This window comes from Ciconia boyciana, chromosome 7 (genome assembly GCF_034638445.1).
Source record: "Ciconia boyciana chromosome 7, ASM3463844v1, whole genome shotgun sequence".
NCBI lineage: Eukaryota > Metazoa > Chordata > Aves > Ciconiiformes > Ciconiidae > Ciconia > Ciconia boyciana.
This window is the reverse complement of record NC_132940.1, coordinates 16,482,023-16,500,048: the sequence shown is the minus strand read 5'-3', so window position 1 is coordinate 16,500,048 and position 18,026 is coordinate 16,482,023. Positions and strand designations below refer to the sequence as shown.

The following is an 18,026-nucleotide window of genomic DNA, read 5'->3' as shown; positions in this document are numbered from 1 at the left end:
AATCATCTTCCCAGTGTAATATTTATTTTCCTTAATGTAGCAGAAATTATATCTATTATTAATACTTTGGTGCCCCTAAAGCAGTAATTTGGGTCTTTCTCTGCCTCAGTCACTGACACATTATGTGGATTAGCATATCAGTTCCAGGCATTTAATCTCTGTGTGTCTCAATTTCACAATCTATTTTTATAGACCATGAAAGAAAGTAACTTAATCAAAATGCTGCATACATGATAAATATTATAATTGTAAAAGGTTGGTAGATTGTTATAGAAGAAAGGAAGAATGCTTTCAGATCCTCATCTCAAATTACTTTTTATAAAATCAGCAGTATGATCCTCAGTCTTTCAAACTGTATTTTATTGAATATTGCATTAAATGCTTGTATTTTCATAGTGGACAGAGGCAACATGTCCATTTAATGTGATGTCATATGATAGATATATATTTGACTATTCAAGTTAACTATTCTTTCTATTCAAACTATTCAAATTCTATTCTAACTATTCAAACTATTCAAGTTTGACTATTCAGATATTAAATGGAAAATGTGTCCACACAGCTTTCTAAAACTAAATTTGACATTGCAAACTGAAGAAGAATTTGGAAATGTGGGAGGCTATAGTTTAATCAAAATTCTTTTCAAACCATGTCAAATGGCAGCACAGATCGATAATTTAGCAGAATTATTTCTTGTGCCATTGACATGAATCAGTAGAGCAACCAACTTCATTGGCTGAAATTGTGTAATTTTGTTTGATACCTACAGCCATTCTGCTGAATAGTCCTTTGTTTAAAATGATCTCATATTTCTTTTTAATTACAGGAAAGAATGCTGTAATCCCAATATACATGCACATAGGTCTTTTCTGTGGTGTGTATATGGCAGTTGTAGCCTTTTGCCCAAAACCAAAGAGAGTTACTGGGGGCTTGTAGAAAATGGTGCTGTGGAGGAGGAGCTGCTAGGAGGGAGGGAGGGAGGGATAGGTAGTTGTATACATACCTAGATAACAGGGCCCAAAATTCACACTGCTGCTGCAATGGAGATCTCATTTTCTCAGCAGGAATCTTTGGGACAGTTGGAACTGGTGGGGGTTGTGTTGCTAGAATTACTTTTTTTACTTGTGAATACTTTCTTTAGAATTACTTGTGGCATCTGTGATGCCACAGGTGTGGAAAGAAGTCACCAGAGTGGGCCCATCGTTGCAATTGAGATACAGGGCTTTCACACAAGACTGGTTAAAGTGTCTCTTTCAACTGTTTCCCATAGGTCATTCCCCAAAACTATGGGGAGGAATTGTCACAGGGAGAGTGATAAATCCTCTCCTTTTGGCCATCTGGCTTAATTTACCTGTGTCTGTCTGGGTTTTTGTTTGTTTGGTTTGGTTTGTTTTTTTTTTAATCTAGTCAGAATTTTTTCCTTTAAGCATTATTTCAGAAAGCCTGCAATAAAGGGTGGTTCTGTCCTTTATTTGACTGACAGTCATGTAAAACCAAGGGCACATGTACAAAGTCAGGATGATACAGGTTGATATGCCAGGTCATTATTAGCAAAAGCTGCACAATCAGAAATGTGGATTTCTTGGCTCTTCTTGTAAGGGCATCTTTTACAATTTAGGAGACTTATAATTCCTGAAGCAGTAGTGGGCCCTTCACCTTTGCTTGCAGTGGAAATGATTTGTGCCCGCCCCCCCCTTTTTTTTTTTTGGAAACTGCTTTTAACCTCAGTCCCTTCAAGCAATCAGATAGTTATTCTTAGAAGGGTGGTTTGTAAAAATGGATTAAATTTGACAATGACATTGCAGCTCAGGGCTGCCAAATGTGTAAGCTTTTGTTGATTTGAAAGAAGTATGTTTTATATTCCAGTGAGGCAGTTAAAGGAGAAGCGAGCTCAAGGTGGAGAGTATTTATGCAAGTAAGGAATCTGTCTCAAAGGTACCTTCTGCAACTTTGTGAAATACAAACCAGAAACTCAGTCCCCTTCACTATACTTACTGGGACGTTCTAAAACACGAGAAGAAAATACCTGGGCAATGTACTAGATTTCACAATGTTAATCTCTGACAGGTATATTTTCTTAAGAATTATTCAACATGATGTAGAAAAATTAAACTCCTGCTCATATTCTTAGTGTCTAATATTCCGGCATTATAGCAGCGGTACAGGAGGCATTTAGAAGCAAGTTCAGAGTAAACTGATGAAATCGATACATGCTAAAATGAAATTTAGTCTCCCAAGACTTTTAGGAAAAAGAGACTTTTCTATGGGAGGAGTTGTGACTGCTTTGTGTTACATCACTTTACATAATTTCTTTAAAAGTGTTTTGATGGTTACCAGAGAGTCTGTACATCTTGTTTTGAATACGCTCTTCCATAACATCTTGTTCTGTTACACCTAGATAATTGGTTATGTTAAAGTAAATGATGTAACTTAAAGTAAACAAAAAGATGAAGGCAAACTAGGGAAATTAACTTAGAAAAATGGGGATGTAGGTTTCATGAAGTTCCAGCTCTTGTGCAATGCCTTGTCTCTTTTCTTAAATGGGTGATTGAAGCCATGTTTGCAAATTAAGAACAATTAACTGAGATGTTTTCCCCTCTGGCATATTGGCAATATCAATGCAGTGAAAACAGCAAGAAAGTTTTTTTTCCAGAGTACCTGGCAGTCTGCAGCTTGCTCCAAGATGCAAGGTTCAGTCCTTAGTTTTCTTCAGCTGCAGGTGCTAAAGTAAAAGAAAATGCTGCACGTTGGCATCATAGTTCTTTGTACGTGTCTTTTGTACTAGTGAGAGAATCTATAAGGGGTAGAATTGTTCTGTTTTACACAGGGAGATAAATTGCTGTTAGTCAGTGTAACATTGCAAAGAAATGTATGGTCGATCCTTTATGTAATTTAGGGACTTAGTTGTTTCAAATGGATGTATACAATCACAGCTACTGGCCATTTGTGTGGGAAAGCCTTAATCAGGCAAGACACAAGGAAAAGGCTGCTTGAGAAGCATTACGACAGCAGGCTAACACTGCTAAGGGAATGTCTGAAAATCTGGACCCGTTCCACAAGTGTGGGGCAGTCCAAAAGCTGGGTTTAGCTCCTGTAGTCACTAAACAAGATCACTATTCTTAGGTTACAATTTACTACTCTTTTTATCTCACTCTTTGGGGGGAAGAGACCATGGGTGTGGTTTTAGTTTGTTAGACACCTGCATTCGTAAAGATTCCTAACAGAAAGCACAGCATTGTGTTCACACTGGGTGCATAAGTGAATGGAATTAGTGCAAGACCTATGCATGCAGACTAATTTTAGGTCTTCAAAAAAGAGCTTAAATAACATGTAAATGACATATTTCATCGAGGTTGTCATTTTTAGGCATCTATAGATTTTCTGCCCATTAAGCATTTGTCTTTACTACACAGCTCCATTGTGCTATTGCAAGCATTTTGTTTATTTATGCTTTGTTTCCTTCATCATGTCTAATCAGACTGTTTACAAAAACCAGTTTGTTATGCAGGACCAAAAAATCGAAGTTCTACACCATGCTTCCATACTTTACTGTTTTAGTAAATCCTCTTCACCGTTTCAGAGTCAGATGTTTAAAGTGTGAATCAGTTTGTCATGCACATCTGAAAGTTTCCTGGGCAAGTATTGTACCTTCTAAATCTTAGAATTTGCAACATCTTACACCAAGCAAATGAATACCTCCATCGGTTCACCACCCACTTGAGTCTGACTGGTTTTTTGGAAGTTGCTGTTTTGCAAAAGAGACAGCAAGGGTGTCTCCTTTACAGGAAATCATGTTGACTTTTTTGTTAATAGGTTACATGCACCATAGACTTTTTTTAGGACAGATTTTACACTGTTCAGAGTGCCAATATGGGGCCTAAATACTACTTCGGTCACAAAACTATTCCCCGTTGTACTGATAGTATCTAAATAGACCGAAGCCAAGACACTCTGGAGCCTGCTTCTCTCCAGTGATTATGGAGGGAACCTAGAGGCCTGACTTGAGAGAACATAGAGACGTTTAAAAGCAGGCAAGATGAATCTCACCTTCCATGTCCCAATTCAGTGGGATGTGCAAAGGTGCATCAAAGAGGATTCTGATGAGTTGGATGCGCAACTGCCTATAAGTGTGTGTGTGCACTGAGTAGCTAAGACTGACTGGGTAAAAGTCTCAGTACTATACTGAATGCAGCTTAACGTTTTGTTTACCCACATCTTTACACATTTGCATTTAAATGTAGTCCATATATAATAAATCCATTGCATTTCTATAAACATTGCTGTTTTAAGTATCTGGGTGGTTATTTTCTTACTTATTGATTTCACTACACTGTTTCCTGCATGAAACGTAAACTAAAATGGTTTGATCTAGGGTAACACTGAGATTGAACAGACTTTAAATCAAAAGCAGCTTGTAGCTTTTCAGGACATTTTAGATCTTTATAAAATAGATGATATTTTAAAAGGGAGGGGGAAAAGAAGAAATAATCTTCAAGTATATAATATTTGGGTTGTTAATTATGTTGCTTCTAGTCTGTAATTGTGTCCATTTTGTTTCTTTTAAAACTCTTTTTGTCATTTAAATGAGCTAGTATTGAACAGACTGACAAAAGTAGAAATCAACTTTTCTGTAATAAAAATGAAATATTTTGATTTGGTTTTGCAAAATGTTATTGACAGAAGAAGCGTATCATAAAAGTTTGATGAATGCATGGAAATGAAACATAGACATCTGTGGGAATTTATAGCTATGCAGTCATCTGTGTGCGTGGGTTTGTGTGTGTGTGCAGTGAATCAGCAAACAGTTGGTTTTAGGCTTTGCAATATGCTTTTGCTTTGATTTGCTTGGAATACTCTTTCCTAGGTTTTGGATATAGTCAAGACAAGTGTTCGTGCAGTTCTACAGCATGTCTGGAAGGCTCCAGACATTGAAAATTTACATCTGTACCGTCTCTTTAACCGTGTATTTAATCGCTTGCTTTGGAGCCATGGTCAAGGTCTATGGAACTGTTTCTGTAATTCAGGGTAAGCCTATTTTTCTTATCTTAGTCTTCTTCATAAATTCACAATCAATGCTAGCATACTTTGTTTCTCATTTTCATTCAAGAAAATGCTGTAATACATTGAACTTGTTTTAAAACCATCTAAAGATATAGTATGATTAGAAATCTAATAATCTAGGCCAACCATTTCAGTAATGGAATCAGACATTTAGTAATGTATTTAAAAATATAATAATCTAAGGAAAAAAAATCTAATTTTCAAAATATCTTGAGCTTTAGGTCAACTCTTTCATTGGATGGTGCACAATTTTGAGGCCAGACCACTGTGTCAAATGTGGACTTACCATCAACAGAAATCATTGTCATATCTATTTGAGCTCAAGACTTACAAGGGAAGAATTCAGTCACAAGTGCAGCTGATATCTCATGCCAAACGCAATATCAGTTCTGTGATTTACAAATAATGAGTTCAAATTTCTGTGCTTGATTACATTCACTGTTTCTCACACTGGTAGGAATTTAAGTATATGCAGAATGGGAAATGGCCACACTGAGGTAAGCAGATGTTTTTGCTTTGGGTAGCAAATACAAGTTTTCTATGGGGGAAAAAAGATCAGGCCATATATTAGAAGTTCAATATCCTACACTTCAAAATTTCCATTCCTGAAATCAAAGGCATTCATGTAAGGATAGGTTTGGAGGATCAGATCATAGGTATAAAATAATCTCCCCCTCCCCACCCCACCCACCAAATTTCTTCATAAAATAAGAATACAAATGTGTAAATATGTAATACATTGCATACAAAAAGTCATTTTCTCTGTAAGTATCTACAGTGTATAAAGAATAGGAGGGGTTTTGATTAGCTTGCATAAGGTGTTCTAAGAGATTTATTGAAAAGGAACAACAAATACACATAGTATGCTGATGGATATTGTATGTACAAAAGAATCAGGTCAGTATGTACTTCACATATTTGTCATATGTAGAGAATGTATGTAATGCACTTGTTAATGGTTTCCCAACAAAATGGATAACAAGAAGAAGAGGGATCTGAGAGTATCCAGAACGTCATCAGTTTTTTGGGCTTTTTTACCATTACCTTCTCACCGATGAAGGCTTGTTGTTGTGCAAGCCATTAGGAGTCTTCACATTTTTTTCACTGAGACAGGCTGTGGGAACATGCAGATGTCAGCCTTAAGATTTGCTAGATGTAGGTATTGGGAATGTAGCACACTCCAGAAGTTAAAGTAGGGTGAGAAAAGGTTTCTGTGTTTCCAATCTGAAACACTTTTTCGTGTAATCCTCAGCAGCTGCAGGGTCCCTTCTTCATGCCAGCAGAGGTGTGTGAATTCTTGAATCCAAGCTCAATTTTTATTGTCATAAAATATAATAATTACCTTCCCTTTTAATAATGCTGTTATTATTTTGAATTTAAGTGTGCAAATCTTCTAATATGCATGAAAATTTTTATTTTGGATTTTTTTTCCTCTACAAATAATGTTTTTTGTTCAAAGCCTTTAACAACTCTGCTGCTCACTTGGCTTGGGAGGAGTTTTTGAGCCAGCAGAAGAGTTCGATGTAGAGTAGGATTTCTTATCTTGCAATAATTTCATTCATGCAGAACAAGACTCTGCTGACTCCAAAGTGGAGCTAAATTCTTTGACAAAGCTCCAGTCCCTTGTAAGAGGAGTTGCTATGTAAAAGATTCTAAAAATACTGTAAAAGTAATACACAAATATCTAGTATGTGTAGAGATCACTCTGCATGTAATATACTTAATACAGAATTCACAGAAGAAAACAGAAAGGCTGTTTGTACCTTCCCAGTATGTTATTTATTCAGTTAGAAGCATCCTTCTCGCCATGTAATACACAACAGACAACTCGTGACAGCACCTCTGTAGCAGAGGGGCCAACTTCTCATCGCTCTTCCTTAGAGTTCATTGTGCCATTTTAAAGAACAGATTGGGATAAACATAGGGCATGTGTAGAATTTGAGGAAACATGTTGGGAAGGGGTATTAAGGTACTAATTCAGAAACAACATGAGTATATGAAAATATACTGAGTATAGTACTTTGAGTATTTGCAAGATACATGTCTTGGGAGAAGAACAGAGCTAATAGCCTTAAGGTTTCCTCTTGCTGGTTAGATCTCTGCTAGGCATATGCTATTTTAGCAAAAAGAATGAACAAAGAAACAAAGAAAACCTCAGTGAAATAACCGCGAGGTATATGGTTTCATAAAGCTACATTTGTTTTACTGTATAATAAACAATTAAAATTAATAAGAGAAAACTGGTAGAACCAGCTGACTTCAGATGGTTATAAAAAGAATAATATATAATTGACAATATTGCACAATCCAGCATAATACTCTTTTTTTGAATCTGGTGAGGGCTCCATGATTTCTTACTAATGTATGGAAACTAAAGTTACAGCATAACAAATTAAGCTTCCTTAGGTAACAGTACTCTGATCCCTGTTGACTGCAGTATAATGGAGTATGAACTGAATCTGTGTAGCACATGGAGGAGGTTGCACAGGCACATTTATATGAAAGCTCATTAAAATTCACATATGTATTTCCAAATCTCAATCTTTGTTATTAGGGTAACTGTATACCACTATGTTCATAATCGGCCATAGTTACGGCAGGTCACATATTATTCTTCAGTCATAAAATCCCTCATAACTGTAGGAAAGTGATCACAGACCTCAAAGCCCAGAACTTAAGGAATTTATCAGGAGAGTTTCTTCCACAAGATTTTGGAAATACATGGATTGCATTAGAATATAATTATGTGTAGCACTATGAATCTGTTGAATGAATGTAATACTTAGAACTTCATCTTGCTGCTTTCTACCAACTATCACATGACTTCATGAGGAAAGAATGAAGACAATAGATTAATTTCCATGTAAAAAGGATTTCCAAATACATGTGGAAAATTTCCAGACAGGAAACAATACTGAGAAAAATATATTAAAGAAAACAGTAGCTCTTCAAGTAGTAGAATTATGCTGTTTATGAAATAGTTTTGATGCTTTATAAACAAATATTTCTTAAACAATTCATTAAATGGGTAATAGTTAATGAGAAATGCTTGCATCACTTGAAAATTATGTGGGCAGTGGAAATTCTGCAGGACTGAACAGTTTCAGCTGGAACGTATTAGCTAGACTGCGGAGCCAGGCTGAAAAATCAGTTAGCTATACATACAGCTTATCTTTTAGTCATTAAATTTCATAATTCCATCCTAATACAGCGTAATTTTAAAAGTCTCACTAGGCAGAAGTAAGCTTGCTGATTCTTTGACGTTTTAAGGACAAACTTCCTACACCAGGGATGTGAAATCTACTGCTGATCTCAGTGGACAAGGCTAAATAATCCTGGATGTTATGTTGAAGCCAGATGCAGTAAATTTTCCTCACTCTATGAAGTGCTGCTTCCATAAACAAAGAAAAAACCTCAAGCTTACAAACCATCTGTGCTACTGGACAATGTTTTGACTAAAAAAAAGTCTTCGCAGGGACGATGTTGCCTTTAAAACAGATGTAATGATCTGTAATCTGGTCAGAATTTTGCACAAACAGAAGTGTTAAGGTGTATGCAAAGAACTATTGTCATCTTCTGTGGTAAAACATACCTGGTTTACATTGGTATGGTAGGGTTTGGGTTTTTTTGGGAAGAGAAATGGCTTTTTAAGAAAACAAAAGCACCTTCTGCTGCTAGCAGGTAGCAGGGGTTTACAAGGAGATTTATAGTAAATGCTAACAAATCAGAGTGTCTTCCAGCTGCTTTCCTTCATAGGACTGGTACTACTTCTGTGTGCTTAGGGACATGGTTTAGTGGTGGACTTGGCAGTGCTAGGTTCATGGTTGGACTTGATGATCTTAAAGGTCTTTTCCATCCTAAACGATTCTATGATTCTGTGATGGTCTGCATTTCAAAAAGGAATGCTTCTATAGATACACTTCTCAAGTTGCACTTAATTGTAGAAGATCAACCCCATCTGACCAGATGGAATAGTAAGTAGTATTTGAATGACTAAACTGAGAAACTCTCCTCATATGATTATTTGGATAAGGAAGCAGAGCACATACTAACCTCCTGTAAATTGATTTCATAGTTGTTTCTTAGTATCATGTACTTTAATTAGAAGATGAGTATTATTATGCTGTGTAGACATTTAGAAATAATTTATCATTTTTATTAATTCCTTTAATATCACATCACATTCGCATTCAGGTGGTAGCCTGTTAAAAATAATAAGTGTTTTTTGTTATTCCTGTTGTAAGACACATATACAATTATCTGACAGTAAATCTTTACGTGCTAAACCTAAGTAATGGCCCTATAAAAAGCTTTAGGGAGCAAACCAAGTGAAAAATGTCTGTGGACCTTTCACATATGAAGATTAACTTCTTAATTTGTGTTTTGGACTCAGCATCTGCCAGCATTTTTGTGTTAAATAGTATAGACCTTTCCTGTAAACAGGCAAGGTCATGCTTTTTCTCTTGTTCCTCTGTTGTTAAATCTGATATAAAGCAGTAAAGCACTCAGATTGCAATCTGTGATAGAAGACATGAAGTGGTGTCTTTTTCCATAACAGGAGCTCTTGGGAAACCATATTCAGTAAAAGCACAGAGGTGGTGACTCCTGAGCAACTCCAGTGTTGCCAACGAATAGTACAGCTTTGTAAACACTGCCTGCTGGTGGTTTACAAATATTCATCAGATTCAAGAGGATCCCCAACTGGGATTAGCCCCCACTGGGATGATACAAGGTATACATTTCAGTATTCTTTTCCTAAATTATAAGTATAAAGGATAATATTAGAACAGGTTTCAGTCTATGTCGCTACCCCTACACTTCTCTTAGCCTAGTTCACTATGTATTTAAAAAAAAAAAAGGCAAAACTCCCAACATTTCCCTTGATCCTGAGTTTCTATTGTTCTCATCTTTCTAGCCCACTCATGAAGTGCTACTAAAGAAGACTAGATATACGCATTTTGCGTGAAACTACACTTATTAAAGTCTTCGTTGCCTACTGCCCAAGTAGCTGCAGCAAAGGCTTTCCATCAAGTGAACTGAAAATTTCCTTTCTTCCCCTTCTCAGATCCCTCAAAGTCACTGATTCCAGATTTGCATTCCTAGAGGTATCCTAACATGTACGATACTTCTGACTTCACATTCACAGTGGGATGCTGTAGGGGTACAGCTCCAGTCAAGGGTCAGGTAAGTGCCATCTGATTTACTGTATTGCACAGTTTTGCAAAGTTGATTTCCAAAACCTACAGATTGAAAATTTTATTATTTCATCTTACAGAGCATAAATGTATTTTCAAACCTTGCAAAACAGCATCATATAGTAAAAAAATTATTTGGCACTTACGTGATTCTCCATTGGCTGGTTTAGTTCTCCAACCGGATACAATAGGGATTATAATATTGTCAGTATAGGGATTACTGAACATGCTCCAACTGTGGGAGTCAATGGTCTGCAATTTAACAGTCGTAGGTGGAGAATTAAATGTAAGTTTCAAATTACTTAGGTTCCAAATTCTATCCATAATGGCAATTTGAATGATTATGTATATAAACTTACAATTGCTTTGTTTATATAAAAAAATCTTACAGACATTATTTCATAGGAGGGCTTTACGAGTTAAATATTATGTGAAAAGCAAACCTTTGATATATTATCTGTTAAACTTATTTTATGACCTAATCTCTTACTTACTGTATCTCAGACTAGTTATTTGATACACTGAACCCATTTGTTTTTGTCATATGGATCTTAAGGCACTCTAACGTAATTTAAAACCAACCAGAAACTGAATTTGTTTGGTCACAGCAAAAGGAGAGGTATGTTAGCCACAAAACAAATCATATTCAATATTAACATCTTCTGAGCTATAGCAGGAGTATGGTAAAGTCATCTGGATTAGCTAAGACTAGAAAATCTTCAACCTTGAAGTTTTTATTGCTTTTACTGTTAATACTGCAGAAAATTTTTCATCATGACCAACCACAAACTATTCAAACTGATCGGATTACTCTAATGTGCTGCAGCTAACAGGCTTGCATTTGGAAAGCAGTGAAAGGGATGGTCCAAGAGAACTTTCTCATCTCCAGTTTCTGTGTTTCTTTGGATGCTGAATAGAAGTTTATTCATAAATTTCACAGGCTAGAGGAATCTAAGCCCTCTATATTCTAAATATCAGTATGTCTTCAGCAATGGAGTGTCATGACAACTCTGATTGAAGTAACAGGTTTTTATATTAATCTCCACAAATGTTATATCTATACTGTGGATACAGCAATATGGTAGTTAACTATGATATTCTGAATTTGTGAAATGAAAGATACGTATGGAAATAAGTGCTCTTGCCCATTATGCCCCACAATTGTAAGGTAATGAACTATTTTTCTAGAAATGGGAGAACCACAATGCTATTTCACTTTTCTTATAGGTTTCTGTTTTTAAATGTTATAAGAATCTGCACTACTAATAATAGTTTTCTTGACTCTGTAAAGTTGTGTGAGGTGCAAGAAGACATCAGAGTATAATTTAATGAATGTACAAGGAGTCAATTTTTTTCAAGACTTTAAAAAAATCTAATTTGAAGAACTTTGTTTTTTCTGAGCACAAACCAATTTTTTGTTTTGTTTGTGTTTACGAAACAAATGTTTGTGAAACTAAAGCTTTCAAAGATTACAAATAGATACCTCTTTAGCTGGCAAAAATTATTTTTACAGGGAGAGAGAAAAAGATAATGAAAGCAGACACAGAGTTCTTTTTTCACTTTTCAATTTTGTTCTCAGTCCCGTCTCCTAACTGTAAATCCACTATATGTCATGAAGAGAATGAATAGGAGTATTAATGTAAATGTGTATTAATGTTGTTTTTTTCCTCACAAAATTAAAAGTGTAAAGAAAACAATAAGAGAGCTCAAAAACTATACCAAAATATCTTTAAAATAATAGCTAAAGTCAAACCATGTAAAAAGTCAGACTTTTAATGTTTTGATAAATTCACCTGTGTTACAAAATTTAAAAAAATACCATCTACTGCTAGATCCTTACAGCTTGCTAAATAATCTTATCTATTACATGGCATATTCTCTGGGAAGCATTAGTTTTTTTTACTGTATCGTCAAGCAAACGTAGGACTCAGTCTGGTGACATAGTGAACTGTCAAGCTCACCACCAGCGCATACCAAGTCAGACTTTATTTTTTTGTAAATTGGTTAAAAAATATATTGGTGATAATATTTTTATAATAGCAGCTTTTCTCAAAGCTTAAACAAACCAAGTGTGTGTACTTTCTTATATAGATTGTCTCCCATTGACAGTGTGATGCTGTTTCTATCCATGTGATTAGTAGGATCAGTCTTTTATTCATCATTAATCAGTATGATTCACTAGAATGATGCAACAATTTTTAAGCAATAATTTATACAATATGTTGTGTTAGTCCATCCTAACATTGACATAATTCATTATGAAATTCTGATTTAGTGTGGATGTTATTTTTGGACACTTACTGTGCTCATCTAATGACTTCTGCAATTAACTATTAGGAAATGATAACATGAAAAAAGATTTAAGAATAAATATTAGGTATATGATAAATTATTGTTTGTAGTATTACATAACATACAGGCTATATAGTTGCCTGAATTTAAAAAGTAAATAGTCACTAATGTGACTTACTAGGTTGTAGCATCATTGTTTCTTGCTTTACTAGAGTAGTGATGATAACGTGTCTATTTTTAGAGAATGAGAGCTGGAAACCAAAGCTGAAAATTTCTGTTTTTTCCCTAATCCACTTTTTTTACAACTTAACTTTTTATAAGCTGGTTAACATCAACTGCAGTTTTTACCCAGTTTAAATTGAATAAATAGTACTATAGTAACAGAGAACAATGGGTGAAGTATTAATGGGTGTTACACAGGATGCCATTGTTTTATTTATCTGCTTGCTTTAAACATAAAGGACTGGAAAGATGCTTGATCCTCATACAACATCTCAAAATTTTGCTAAGAGTTTCCCTGAGTTTAGATCTGTTTCCTGAGTTAGCTAATGCCTAATGCCTTGTGTGTTTTATAAATACTATTTATTGTACATAATTTCTTGCATACAATGATTTTAAGGTATGGTGCATGAACAACTAATTCTTTTGCTCTTGAATGTCACTTTACCTGTAAACTCTGCTATATTTTTCCTATCCTTTCTAGGTATTTATTGCCAGGACCTTCACTGTTCATCATGAAATCATCCTCATCCAACCTTAGCTGCAGTTCGTCTGGAATGCCTCGCCCTAACATTTTGTTTACACACAGATACAGTCACTTGTGAAGCAAAAGGAAAGTTGCTGTTCTTTGTAAATAACCACACTCCATTTTTTTTTTCAAATTAAAATTTGTGATGAAGCTAAATATAAGCACTGTTATATATTTACTACCATATTATGATAAAACATTTAGCTGAAAACCTACTGTAAAAGCATAGCTTTTCTGGAAACATAATAAACCTTGTTAAGTTGTTTACACACACATGTGAATGTGTAGATCTTGCTAGGTTTATAAGTAATTCCTACTAGAAATGTTATTTTTGCTGCAGAATATATAAAATTGAATTGATCTTGAAGATCCTATTACAGTGTTACATTATTTTATAAGTACAATACTTTGACTTGAATATTATTTATTGTAAAGTATACTATTTATTGTCTGAAATGTAATTGATCCTTTAACAAGGAAGATGATTAAAAAAACTGTAGTAGAACAGTAAAACTGCAACAGTCATCAAAAATAATCTGATCGTTTCTTGGACATGTTTAAAATAATCCCCAAAACTCTGTAAACCAAACCTAAAGCAGACATATTTTTATTTCTCCTCTGAAATTACAAGATCTATTTAATGCTGCTGTTTTTCTTAAAGGACATGGTATAGTATCTTTTAGCCAAAGTGAAGGCATTTAGTACACAAACAGTAAAAATATCAGTTTAGGCATTCAGTTTCTAATTGGATTCTTGTAATAAAACAGAAGCCATTTTTTGCTACCAGATTTTCATTCACATTACCTATGTCCTGTGCCTTTAGGTTTCCTTTGGGAGCAAGCAGTCATCTCCAACTTGCACAAGCAGGCATAGTGCATAGTTTTTCTGTTTTACTGCACAAGTGGTAAAGCAGACATTTTTAGGAAATACTGCAGCTATAATGTATTATTTCAACCTTAATCTAATTGGTTTGTTGTAGTTTTTAGCATACAATCCAGTCCCTACTGTAGAATGTATCCTTGCAATGGACAGTATTTTCTAGATTGCTGACACCTTTAAATGTTGGAAATCTAATTCATTAGAAAGCTGTCATTCAGATTCAGCTTCCTGGGCCTGGCTGAAGGGCACAAAAAGAAAATGAGCCAGAGCAGGAACCTACTATTAACAGGACTTGTAACCTGAAAACATCATTCAGGTTTTGCTACATACACCCATTCATCCCACTCAGCATTGTGCCATATGAGCCTTATTCATTATAGAAATAATTATTGAAAAAAATCAGTTAATCTAGATTTAAAAATGAATTAAGTTTTTTAACTGAGTAATGAACAGAGTAGTTATTATTTACCAAAGACTTGTTTACTTACCAATCATGTAACCCTGAAACGTGTTTGTAAATTATCAATATATTTCAGATATACTTAGAAAAATAATTTGGGGGCTAATTATCCTCAGGAGCCAAGTATGTTAGAGGTTTTTGATATCCAGAGATTTAAGACAAATTTAAGAGACTTAAGAGATTTGAGACTGAAGTTGTCTGGAAATGATTTTTTTAGATTTTACTCATAGCATATATAAAACTGGGAATTTGGGTGAGATTTTTGATGCCTGTGCTGTAGTGCCTCAGCTCTAGAACTGCAGGATATATGATAATGAGACTATTTGTAAACAATTTAAAAACACCTCTTGAGATTAGCCAGATTTAAGCAGTCTTCTGGTCTGGAAAAGTATTTTTCATTTTTGTGGTAATACTAGTTTAGTAATATAGTATGTTCACATTAATTGTGTATCTCTCTTGGTCCATACAGTGACTACTGATAAAGCATACTATGGTCAGCTGTAAGACCTAATAAAAGCTGTAAATTCTCTCTTCTTGGGGGATGCTTCCATTGTATTCTGCTTTTGGCTGTAAGGATAAAACCAGCTTCCAGCTTAGCTTGCCAGACTCAAACAGAGCCTTAGGATAGTAGGTTCACATGCCTTTTTTTTTAAACTCTTTTTCTTCTTTTAAACTACATTATGATCTCTGTTCTCAGAAGCCAGTGCTCGGACAGGTTGATCTGTATAGAATACTCTGCCAGCAGAACGAGGGCTACTAGCCATACCTGTGTGGTATGGACAGATCTAGAAAAAAAAATACATTTAGCATGTACAAAAGTGGACCAGATGCTTGGTTTATGTCTGACGTTACTTAATATATTCATATTTCTGATAACCTTTCCTAAAGTGGTACTGTGTTCCTAGTAACGTGTGAATCAATACTTTCAATAAATGTAATGCTGCACTTTCCTGCCAGCTCCTCAGAACAAGTGCGTATGGTCTGCGGGTGAATTATGGGCTGCACCTACGGTCCGACTCCAGATAGTGCTGTAGGTGGAAGCATTTACTCCTTTCCTTCTGATCAGATAAGGGGTCCCAGTAAATGTGCCTTTAAATAGTAATTATTTCTGCCTTGGGCTTTTGCAAGCACCACTGCGGCCGAACCTTCAGCCTGATGACCAGCAGATCTGCTGATCCCTGGTCTTAGCCCCACTATCAAACCTTTACTCAGGAAGCAACTAATTAATCAAACATGGCGGTGAGACCAACCTCCTAAATGCCTTCCATGGTACAACAGGATCTCAAGTGTATTTCCAAGTCGTATGAGAGTTGTAATTGTAAGGAAAAGAACATAGATAATATTTTTACCATAGGGTGATCTTTACCCGTTGAAGACAGGAATGAAGTAAGGTAATGCATTCTGTAAGGGTGCCCGACAATCTTAGTACCTTAACAAGTATCCCTGCAATGCAGAAATAAGATGCTCGGTAGCGCTAAGCTAAGCTAAGCGTAGGAGCGGTGCGTTTGGAGGTAACAAAAGCCGGTGGGTGCCTGCTGCGGCCTCCCTGGGAAACGGGGCGGGAGCACCAGCGCACCTGCGCCGGCAGCCCCGCCCCCCGCCGGCAGCCCCGCCCCCCGCCGGCAGCCCTGCCCCCCGCCGGCAGCCCCGCCCTCGGCGGGAAGCGCCCCGCTGGCTGCCGCGGAGGTGTGAGGTTGGCTTCCTCGCGGCGCCTGTGAGGAAAGCGGAGAGCGGTTGGGTTCCCTCGCTAAGTTTGGTTAATAACTGACCTTCCAGAAACCCGCTGGCGTTTGGTACTCGTCGAAGGTACTGCCCTTTGCTGGAGATGTTTGTTTTCTGTTACGTTGTTGTTATAATTACTTTGTTCAGAGCGGACTGGAAGCGTAGGCAGTGGCGGCCCGCCGGCCTGGCGTCGCCGGGCCTTCCTGCCGCCTGGTGGCGGGAGCGGAGCCCGACAGCCGAGCGCGGGCGCTCCCCTCCATTCCCCGGGCTGCCGCCGGCCCCGCGTGGCTGCGGGAGGCAGCAGCAGGTAAGGGGCAGCTGCGGAGCGGCGGTAAGGCTCCGGGGGGCTTCAGTCACTGGGCTTCGTTGGTGTGGTGGCAACTTCTACCGCAGCTCCTTGGGTAGCACGAGAGCATGAAGCGCGGGGCTGTGGGTAACCGTAATCGCCATAAAAGATGCCTGTCCCCCACGTCTGCTGTCCTGAAATAAACTCACGTTGATAATGGCGCAGTTACGGCAAGCTCATGTGTTGAGTAGAAGGAGCCTGCTCTGGAGCGACCATCGCAGTGTGGATGCTGTTTCGCTGCTTCGTGCCCCAGTTCTCATACTGCGCTAGTGCGAGGGCAGGATGAGCAGCTGTAGGGATGGGCTCAGAAATGCTGATTATGAAGCCTTACAAAGACTTCATGCTTTATTTGTGGTGCAAAACAGCTCTGCTCTTGTGAGAGCATGGCCTGATGGCATCTGCTCTTCTCGTCTTTACTGGAGAAAAATACCTGCTGAAGTCTGCAGAAGTTGTGTTCATTGGGACTGTGAAACGGGCTTCCAGGGCTGACCAGAAAGGGCGTGGCTTTCCACAGCGGGATGCTGCAGGTCCAAATCTGTACCTTGCCTGTGTAAATCTGTACCTTGCCATGTTCTCAACGCAGCTGGACCTGTTCTGTGCCTGAGGATGTGGAGTTTTCTGCTTAAAAGAAAGTGCTTCTCTGGGTCTTGGTAACAAGCTTGGGAGTCCAAATACAAAGTCCGAAGAGCAAGGAAAATAGTTTTCCAAAAGCATTGCTTTGCTGAAGTAATGTTAAAGGAAATGTTGCTTAAAATACCTCATAAGGATACCCATTTGGTAGACCTCAGCCTTGGGTTAATGTCCTGTCTCAAAAGGAATATCTTATCCTTCTTATGGGAAAATTAGTCCCTAATTGTTGATTGTCTGTACAGGAAAGTAAACAAATTAATCAGCTTTTAAAACTACATCTGAGTGGTTCCTTAGCTGGGCTAGGAGTTCTAGAACAAATTCACTTTTAAATATAAAACCATAAGTTTACAGTTTTTGACTTTTCCTGTGTATTCAAGTGAAAAGGCTGAATTGTATTGACGGTTGTAACATCTAATTTCAGTGTTAGCAAATGTGAGTATTTGTAAGTTAGCTTTGCATGCAGTGTTAAAATAGTTAACTCAAAGCTGTTGCATTTCTTCCCATTTTCAGGAGAAAATAATTTGCGGTTAAATGGCATACTTATTGGGAAATCTTTCACTCCAGCATTTGCTAAAAACATTTGTAATTTTTTCTGTATGTGGTAAAATTCCCATGCATTAGTTGTTATTCTGTATCTGCGTTCTTTGTTCTCTGCCAGCCACCTCTGTGCAGTTCCCTATGTTGTTGAAATTG

General features: G+C 37.0%; 1 protein-coding gene across 7 annotated transcripts in view; it reads left to right on the top strand.

The window, feature by feature from the left end:
• The window catches only part of TTLL7 (tubulin tyrosine ligase like 7), a 77,202-nt gene extending 61,659 nt beyond the window's left edge, over positions 1–15,543 (top strand). For 2 of the 7 annotated variants that reach the window (XM_072868305.1, XM_072868304.1), the window contains 3 exons: positions 4,865–5,025; positions 9,620–9,793; positions 13,252–15,543. In XM_072868305.1, the coding sequence (XP_072724406.1) occupies positions 4,865–5,025; positions 9,620–9,793; positions 13,252–13,372 (456 nt within the window). In that variant the 3' untranslated portion in view covers positions 13,373–15,543. Of the gene's footprint in view, positions 1–4,864; positions 5,030–9,619; positions 9,794–10,126; positions 10,246–13,251 lie in introns of those variants that run through there. The other 5 variants (XM_072868306.1, XM_072868302.1, XR_012043499.1 and 2 more) reach the window with 4 other exon arrangements.
• The last annotated feature ends 2,483 nt before the right edge of the window (positions 15,544–18,026 follow it).